The following is a 9761-nucleotide window of genomic DNA, read 5'->3' as shown; positions in this document are numbered from 1 at the left end:
ACACGCGCGCACACACACACATAGGCATCGCAACCCTGTCATCGACGACCCCAATCATCACCCTCCTCTCCTCTTCTCCTTCACCGCCTCGTCGTCGTCCACCCACCCATCCCACCCCAACGGCAAGCTTCATCGAACGAAGGCTGTCAATATCGTCGTCGGTATAAGCAGATCCGATGATGTACGCTCGACGTCAACGAGTCTCCGTAAGATATCGGACGTGTTTTCGATTCGACGTGCCGCGCGTGAGAAAATGGGGTGCGAAGAATCGCTTTGTGAAAGCTCATCCCTCTCTCTTTCTCGCCCGGTCTCTCCTTTCGTTCCCTCCCTCGCCGCTTTCCACGACACTCTTCTCACATCCCCGTTCCTCTCCTCTCCACCCACCCTCCCCTTTTCTGTTACGTCTTCTCGCTTCGGGACCGATTTTCTCATCGTACGACCGACCGAAGGAAACATCCCCCTTGTGCCGCGTGTCGTCAGACAGTTTATGCATTATTCTTTTAATGGACAGAGCCAAGGGATTGAAATGCGCTTGTTGCGCGCGTCCCACGGAAATAGAAAAGGAGGGTAGGTGTGTGTTGCGGTTACGAGCTGTGAACGTGATTTTATTGTAGTTTAGTTGGCCGGAAAATTTGTGGCGATTTTTCAGTTACGTAGATGCGTGAATTCTGTAAGGGGTTGATTTGAATTTGAATTTCTTTGCTCTTGCGAGATTTGTGTTGGTTCGTTTTATCGGAACTTTTCTCACCGCTTGTTTGGTAATTTGGAAAACTCTATTTTTATGAAAAGTTTGTCTCTTTGAGATCGAAATTTTCTGCTGTAAATCTTGCAAACTGTTTGCGAACAATTTTTTGTGATAGATTAGATTGTGCTTTATGCAAATGTACTTTATTGTAACTCCGAGAAGAAATTCGTCATTTTAATAAATAGACCTTAAAACAAAAACGTGAAAAAATATACGCGAATTTCATATTTTTTCATCGAGTTTTATTTGTTTCAACGTATTCGAGCACTGCCTGTGTTGAAAATTGGAACGAATTTTCCGGGCAACTTAATGTTTTTACTGCAATTTCTTTCTTCGTTCAATCACTTTTCTTCTTCGTTAAATATCATAGGATAACTACAACTGAGTTTTCCCAATATCTAATGTAATTGTTACCCTTCGAAATTACTACTAATATTAATTGAAACTAATTTCAAGTAATTGCTATTAATTTGAAAATTTCTCACTGTGCAAATTAATTATCATAATGCCCCCCTATTGTATAATTCAGATTTTCCAGTATCTAGTGCAATTATCATCGTTTAAAATTACTACTAATTAATTTCAGTTAATTTCAAGTAATTATTGTTAATTTGAAAATTTCACACTTCTTGGAATTATCAAACGAAGAAAGGAAGAATGGTGGAAATTCTAACCAGGTAGAATCAATGTTAGAACGCAGACTTCGTATTGATCGTATGGTATTCCTCCGTTATTTACCTCATCGAGTCAAAAATTCATCGCCTCGACAGCCTCTTATCTCAATCTTGCCTATAATTCATTTCGTCGAAAGTGTTTTGATGGTTGAAACAGGTGAAAGAGATGGATCGATCGTTTCTCGAGCCCTTTTTGGATCGAGATGGACGACGGATTTTCACGGTGTAAAAACCGGTTGAATATCGAACGGGGGAAGATTGGAAAAAGTATGGACGACGGGTGGCGGAACTGGACTCAGTTCTCGTGACAAAAGTACAACGTCGGCAGGGTGAAGAGAGAAGGGTGGAAGGGTAGCCAGGTACATGTAGCAGCGTAGAATAATGTGGCGAGGCATTTCCGCATAGGAAGCCGTGCATTAGGCTATCAGATCGAGCACGCTCTACAACGACTGCCGTCGAAGCAGGAGGAAAAAGTGTCCGGGGTAAACCCTTACGTGATTAGTCGTCAAAGGAGAGGACTGTGGGGTGAAAGTGTGCCTAATGAGCCGCGAGATTGGCACCTTCGTGTCATCCTTTAATCGCCATTTTACGGGAAACTTGTACGAAACTAATATGCAAGGATTATCAAGAGGAAAGTTGTCAATTTCTCCCTTTCACGATCGGTTAGGGTGGCTGCCGGGGTAGACGCAGGTAATTATTTATGGACACGGCCAGCGCTAGAACCATTGAGATTATAACTGGCACCGTGTTCGAAGGGTGGATCATTTCTTTTCCCCCGCGCGCGGTTAGTACTCTCCTACCGGGTCGGCAACAGTTTATCTGTCGCGGACGGTTCACCACGAACGTGTCAGTTATATCACTCGTTTCACGTGAAATTACGCGTCGTCGTCGAAATTTCATCCGCGTATCTTCGCTCTCTTCGGAAGACTTAATCTCCAAGACATTTGACAAACGCAACGGAGGGAAGGGGAAAGAAAGTAGCCTCGATACCCTTTGAATTCTTGAGCAAGCAACGAGCTGCAAATTTAAGGAACACGGACACGAGACGAGAAACGAAGCGAACGAAGAAGAAGGGTGGACAGAGAAAGAGAGAGAGAGAGAGAGATGCAGCTTTCGTTTTCGTCGTCGATCGTTGTGTTGAAAGAGATTCCGAGAGAACCCTCGTCGTGTTTCGCTTGTTCCGTCTGGTTCGTCATCGGGAGCAGCAGTTATACGAGACGGCGGTGAAGGAAAAGGGAAGAATGGGGGTGTGGGTGGTAGGTCGAAGAAGAGAGACCGAAAAACCCCTCCGGCCCTGACACGACAAAATGTACCGAAATATATTCAGCCGGTAATTAGCTTTGTGCTTAACGACGGAAGCCGGCCTCCGATGCAATTTTTTACTGGACGTTTGAAACTTTTGCAAACACACTCTGTGCCTGGTTTCTCTCTTATCAACCACTCTAACCGATTCTCTTTCTCGCTGCCTTCGATGGAAATGTTTCGAGAGAACGAAACAGGGCCATGGGGTAGGTGAATGGGGGTGGGTCGGGGTTGCCGGGACGGGGAGGGGATGAGATCGAGGGGCGTGGAGCAGCGGAGCAACGGCACGAGGAACAACTTCCTCGATGCAACTCTGATCCGTCGTGCCCTTTGCTTGTTTTAAACAGTCGACAAATGCAGCCGCAATTTTTTTTTTTCCTACGCTTCACGCTTATACATATATATATACACACACACACGTTGTGTGTGTGTAGCGTGTAAGCTGTGCCTAATTCCGGAGCGTTGGTATTCCCGATCCGTGGACTACCTGACAAATCGAAACGATGCCGAAACTAACATCGCCTGATGAACACGCACGATTCAATCGCGCGCGCGCACACACGTTATTTCGGGTGAAATAAAATTTCGAGCAATTTTTTTCGGTTTTTTTCCCCCCCTTTTTTTCGCTCATTTTCACCGGCAGAATTTTAAGTGTACCCTTTCCTCATTTTCCACGGGGCCAGCCATTTTTTAATGGACCTTTTGCTGCGTTAATTAAATTTCGCGGCCGGTCGTCTCTCCCCTGTTCGCTCGAGTGCCTCGAATATTTCGTACGAGATTGACGAAACGATATGCGATGATGGACACATTGGAAGTCGATGATGAAATTGAACACGGGTGTATTTTAGGAAGTCTAGCGCGCGTGAAAATTTGCATTGCTAATTCTCGAACGGAATTTAACGATGCACGATTAACCGTGCACGAGTGGGAATGTTATTATAATTCTTCACGTGTTCGTGATTTGAATCTATAATTTCGCGCGGGGCAATCAGAACCCGAGGAAACGTTGTGTGAAACGCATGTGTATCTGAAGGACAGCTCTGCGAATCATTTCTCTATCGAGTCGTTGAACGTTTTAACTAGTTGAGGTTTATCTTCGAAGGTGCGTTTAACCCTTTGAGATCTTACGTCGAGTCTTGACTCGATGTCGCAGCTCGTTTTAGCCAGTCGAGGCCAGATAGAAATTTTTATTTATTTTCTTCTCGTTTTAATAAACGATAGTAAATCATTTTTCATACGTTAATATTCTGCCGTCTTTACTTTAATTATACTAATTAACGACTGCTGTTTAACCCCTTGCCTAGTGATTTTTCAATGGCTGTGGCATCACACATATTTCTTATTTAACAATTCCCAGACTTGTAAACTAAAGGTGAAGTTGGAATTGAAATGAAAATTTATTAGAAACAGGAATTACTTTTATCATATCTCAACTGTAATCAGCAGCACGAGTGTGACTCGTTGTTACAAGACAAAGGGTTGAAGAATTCATATTTAATTCCCTCCCTTTCTCCCAATCGAAGAAAAGATTAAACCTCCAGTTAAGCAAACGCCGTGCAATTATCTATTAAAAATACTTTACGCTAAATAAACCGCAAAGTGTGCTGCAACCCTTCCCAATAACACCCCGTGAAAGCGTTGAATGTCGAAGGTCGGCGCGAACATGTGGTTTCCAAGAGGACGACGGGTGTCTCTCGCGATAAGAAAGTGACTGTCGGAGAATTGACTGCTGTTTAAAGAATTCTAATTAAGGAACCATCAAACCTCCAATTAAGCAAACACGGTACAATCAGCTCGTCTATCTAGAACGCTCCACGCTAAATAAACCACAAAATGTGCAACCCTTCCCGACCGTAGAGAGCCGCGTGAACGCGTTGAATGTCGGAGGTCGGCGTGAACTTATGGTTTCCAAGAGGATGGGCGTCTCTCGCGATAAGAAGGTGGCAATAATGTAGCGGCATGAGCACACGCGCGGCCTCCTTGACCGCCTTATATCTTGGATCTGTACTGTACTCAGCCTAATTATAATCAGGCTAATGCCTGCTGTGGCCGGTACGTGTCGGTAGGTACCCGCGCTGACTCCTACGCTCTCCATACCTGGCCGCAATGTAGCCGCTGTTACTTATCCCCAACCGAAGAGAGGGTAATTAAGATTCGGACACACCCATCGTGACTCTCGTCTCTTGGGCTCTGGCCGGTTCTACGCAGGGAGTGGTCGATCCCTTGAAAAGCTTGTTCTCGTTTGCATACACGGAACCCACGTATCAGAAACGTCTTCCACGGATCGTGTTTGCTTTTTTTTCGCCGCGACATACGGAAATTTCAAACGTCGACCAGGATGTCGATCGGGGGAAACTCTCGATCGAGAGAGGTTTTACGCTCAATTCCGAGAGATTTACGAGTCCGAGGACTATACCTCATATCGGCGCTCGGACTTTACAAGGGCGTTTCTTGTTCGACCAGCGACAGGAATGTTATGCAAATTTCGTTGGATGCTTCTTTTTGAAGAAGACCGTGTAAATGGCTATATAGCATGCATTCGGTGATCGAAAGACGAAGGACTCTTTCGGCGTTTCTTGCGGTGTTGATTAGGTTTAAACGATGGTTTGGTAATTTGAATGAAATTTTTCAAGGTTTAACTATGCTTCAGGCTTATCTTCGATGATTTCAAGTTTTTAGGTGAATGTGTAGATAATGTTTCATGCGGATTCTACGTTTGAGGTGACACTTACTCTTCTTTATGCTGATATGAATTTGTCAGTGTTAAGTGAAAAGTTCGTAACTGAAATAACATTTTTAAGTACGACTTTTGACAATTACCTTGTTTATAATTTTGTCAAAGTATCTATAATCTAAAGATATGCAAATTTCTTGGACCAATCCGTTGGAATTTGTAGATTTATAAATTAAATAACGCGCTTATGATTTTGTCAGGGTTTCTGCTATTTTATAATTGAAATGTCACTTTTAAGTGGAATAATAATATACGTGAATTTCTTGATAAATTTTATAAATTAAGCTACTGTCTTATAATTGAATATTCGTACTATTTTATTGCGTGTACGAAATGAAAATTTTCGCGATCTTAGGTAGAAATAAATAAACAAGAAGCTTGGTTTCTTTCTTACACGTAGCTACCGAAAAATCTGAACCGTTACTCGAACTCTGAAACAATCCTTCGTCTTCCGTGGGCAACCGCAAATTCTCAATACACAATATCGTTGTACTCACCGGAAGTTGGAGAACCACTTGACCAGCTGCGCTGTGTTGTTTTTATTGAACCTGATGTCGGGGAAGTACATCTTGAGAATGGACGAGGACGGGTACCTGACCCAGAAGAACATCACCTTCGCCTTCCTCAGATGTATCGGTGTCAGCATTGACGAGTTCACCGTGGTTAAGGAAATACTCTTATGCTTATGTACTCTTGAAAGTATTCAACGTAAACTTGTACTCGCAAACGTTGTTACGAATCTATTTATCATTTTCTTCGTAGAATTTTCATTCCTGTTCTTTTGTTCTCAACGAGGAAAGAACCGGCGAGCGACGAGCAGATTCTGTACGGCAGTCTGTTTCTGTGTACGCAAAATATCTCAAACTTAATCGTGTTTCCTTTGTATCAAATTGGATTAGAAATCGTACAAGCTGTGGATGTCGCGAGGGTAGTAGGGCTGGAACGTTCTCGTCGAGGTTGACCCACGATTGGCCGTATCCTCAACGGAAGCCTTACCGACTCCTTATCGGTAATAGGATCTCTTCATGTGGTTTCATCGCATTCTTATTCGATTAATCCGTGTGTTCAATCTCCTACGGTTCGACTGGTACCTTAAGGCACGCTTCTCCAAGAATTTCACGCCTTTCCAAACGAACACGAAAACTTGTCTCGCACTTTTGTTCATCGGCAACGAATGAAAAGTTGTTCGTAACGGAGTGAATTAAAAATTCGATTCGTACTTGTACCTTGAGGCAAGCTTCTCGAAGAATTTCACACCTTTCCGAACTAACTACGAAAACTCATCTTTATCTTTTGTTCGTCGAGAACGAATGAAAACTTGCAACGAAGTGAATTAAAAATTCGCGTCGATTGGGTAGGTTAAAGTATGCTTCCCGAAGAATTTCTTCACGCCCTTCGAAACAAAAACGAATATTCATCTCTCTCTCCTTTGTGTTCATCGGTAACGAATAAAAATCTCTAATGGAGATTCAGCTAAAAAATTCGATTAGATTGATAGCTCGCTTCTCGAAGAATTTCACACCTTTCCGACCTAACAACGACGAGTGAAAACTTGCAACGGAGTGAAATAAAAATTGGACGAAAGTTGATCAGAGTTAAATTAATGGGAAAATTGACGAAGGGTAAAATAGAAGCTGTTCGCGAACAAAGAATTGTCCTGTTAACGACGATACAACAGGTTTTCGCGTTATAATTCGACCAGGATGATTCTCGTCGATTTACCTTGCACAGAGAGAGAGAGAGAGAGAGAGAGAGCCGGGAAACAGAGACAGGGCGGCGAATAATCGCGGAAAATCTGTGCAACGTTTTTCCCGGACACTCGATCCGTTGAAAGCAATCTAATTCTGTGAGAGACAGGAAAAGCGCGGAACGTTTACAATTTTCACGAACGCCTATCGTCATTGGTGTTACTGTCAGCGCGCGAACTCTCAGCGCGCACAAGCGAAGTCGTCGTTCACGAGCGAACGAGTCGACAAGTGCAGTCGTTCGCATCAAACGTGTGCGCGTACCGCGCGTTGCATTTTGCGCTCGCGGTAACGTCGATGGGCGATAACGAGATGCCAGACTGTAATAAGGGTTATTCCGACGTGCAGCCACCCCTGGATTATCGAGCTGGTCCTTCCCCGTACCCTCTTAACGCGCGGCCCGCACCTACGTGTCTCGTGCTTATTATGCTATGTAATCGACACACCTCGAACATTAAAAAGGAGAGATAGAGTGAGAAAGGGAACGATACAGCGTTTAGGTAGCTTTGTAATTGTGATACACGATAATTAAGGCTCGATGATTTCTCGTCGGAAGAGGAATCACGATCCAAGATGGAAATTTCGTTCGGTGAGGAACGGTAGGTGATAACTTTCTTTGAACGATTGTTTAACAAAATGTTCCAAGTAGAAGATTTGTAATTGTGATACACGATGATTTCTTGTCGGAAGAAGAAGAATCACGTTAGAATATCAAAATTTCGTTCGATGTGAACGACAGTTGAGAACTTCATTTTAACGATCGTTTAACATAAAATAAAAGAAGCGTATTCTGTCTTCCATCCTTCTCTATACAAAAGAAAGCACCATAATCAAAATTTCAATAGATATTTTTTCTTCTTGCACCTAATCGTTCCTATACGAGTTTCCTCGATTATCCATCAAGACGAAGTACGTTAATTTAGAGGAAAAGCGGGAAAATCTGTTTTACCAAAAACACGTAGGTACCGAAACGTCTGTCTATCCTACGATCGTATTCACCAGCTGTGTAATGAGAGAGAGAGTTCACCAACGTGAATCAACGCGCAGCCCATGAAGATAGGGCCGAGAAGGAAAGTCGAGCAGCGTGAAAAGCATATTCGGATACGTCGAAGGCCGGCAGGAACAGTGACAGACAAGGGTGAATCCAGAGGAGAGTGGTGAACAGCAGGTTGCGCCGCGGCCATGCGCTCGACCTACCCCAAGAGGAGGGAGTGAAAAAATGCGCCATTGATTTTACATCAAAGGCCGGCTAAAAAGGCGGCAAAGAAAGCCGCGCTGCCGATCGAACGACCCGGACCAACACACGCCGATGCAGTTCCAGCGACGTTGCATCGTTGCCGACGCGTTTACTGCACACCCCCGCGCGCGGCAAACGTTCTTCTTTTTTTTTCCTGGTCATGAGAGGGCCCCGATATATTTGCGAGCGCTTTCGGTAAGTGTTGAGAGAGCCCTGAGTGTTGGCCGTCGCGAGAGAACCCGCCCCGGCCGGGTCATGTGTGATAATCGAGCTGCTGAACTTTTCGCGCCTGTTGATCACCGCTTTCAGACGATCGTGGAGAAGGATGTGTCTTAACTTCGTTCGTTTGCCTGCTATTTTTATGAAGTCAAAGCGTATTACGAGGTCACCGATGTTTCCCTTCTATGCAATCTCTGGCTGTATTTTGCGCGGTGGCCGCTTTTTCCCATCGAGAGGGAACGCGTGTTCGAGTGTTTCTCTCTCTCTCTCTTTCTCTCTCTCTTTTACGTTGCCTCGATGAAACGCGATCGAAATAGAGAGGGAAATTTTTGCACGAAGAAGGGTGAAATTGGGCGAAAGAAAGAGCGGAGAAGAAGCTAGCTAAGATACGAGGAGAACGTTACCGTTTAATAGACAATCTGATACGGACGGTCAGGCATAAGGAATCTAGTTGGCGGGAAGTTGACCCTGTAGAAACATAGTTCCTACGGTGAATTCTCTCATACGGTCTGAGAAGTAGTAGCAGTTGCTTATCTACGATAAGTCGAGGAGACGCTTGTGAGGGGAACTTCGCGGACCGCCTCCTCTCTCTCTCTCTCTCGTTTCCGCGGTTAAATTCCGAAATTGCGGGACAGATTATTGGCTTGCGAAGTTGGGTGAGACTCGAGGCCGAGAGGGTGGGCCGAGTAGGCAAAGAACTTTCGACCTCGCGCGTTGTTGCCGGACAAACTCTACTCGTAGGTGCAGCCAACATTAGCCTAACTCCGTGGCAAACTAATCTAACATTCGTCCGAGCTTCCTCCCTCCCTTTCCCGTTGCCGCCTACTCCTCCTACTCCTCTCTCTACTACCGACTTCCTTCTCCTTGTTGGCAGGACGGGCTTTTTCTCTCGTAGAACTCCCCGTTGTTTTCCAAAGTTTCCAAGCTCTCTCTCTCTCTCTCTCTCTCACTCACTCTCTCTTGCTTTCCCTTCTACCGAGGCAAAAAGGAAACGAAAAAATACATTCCTAAGCATCGTCATCAACTCTTTCGCCTTTCTGCCACTTTGTAACGCTCGTTTTTCGCTGGTCTCTTTATCCAGCTCTTTAAACCGCAGTTTCTGACT

At 44.5% G+C, this 9761-nt stretch overlaps 1 protein-coding gene across 1 annotated transcript in view; it reads right to left on the bottom strand.

Annotated features, from left to right (window-relative positions):
- LOC108575352 (homeobox protein prospero-like) overlaps positions 1–9761 on the bottom strand; it is a 42152-nt gene that overhangs the window by 28397 nt on the left and 3994 nt on the right. The window contains exon 3 of the mRNA XM_017938123.1: positions 5953–6107. Within this exon, the coding sequence (XP_017793612.1) occupies positions 5953–6107 (155 nt within the window). The remainder of the gene's footprint in view (positions 1–5952; positions 6108–9761) is intronic.

This window comes from Habropoda laboriosa, unplaced genomic scaffold, assembly GCF_001263275.1.
Source record: "Habropoda laboriosa isolate 0110345459 unplaced genomic scaffold, ASM126327v1 scaffold143, whole genome shotgun sequence".
Lineage (NCBI taxonomy): Eukaryota > Metazoa > Arthropoda > Insecta > Hymenoptera > Apidae > Habropoda > Habropoda laboriosa.
This window is presented reverse-complemented; position numbering and strand designations above follow the sequence as displayed.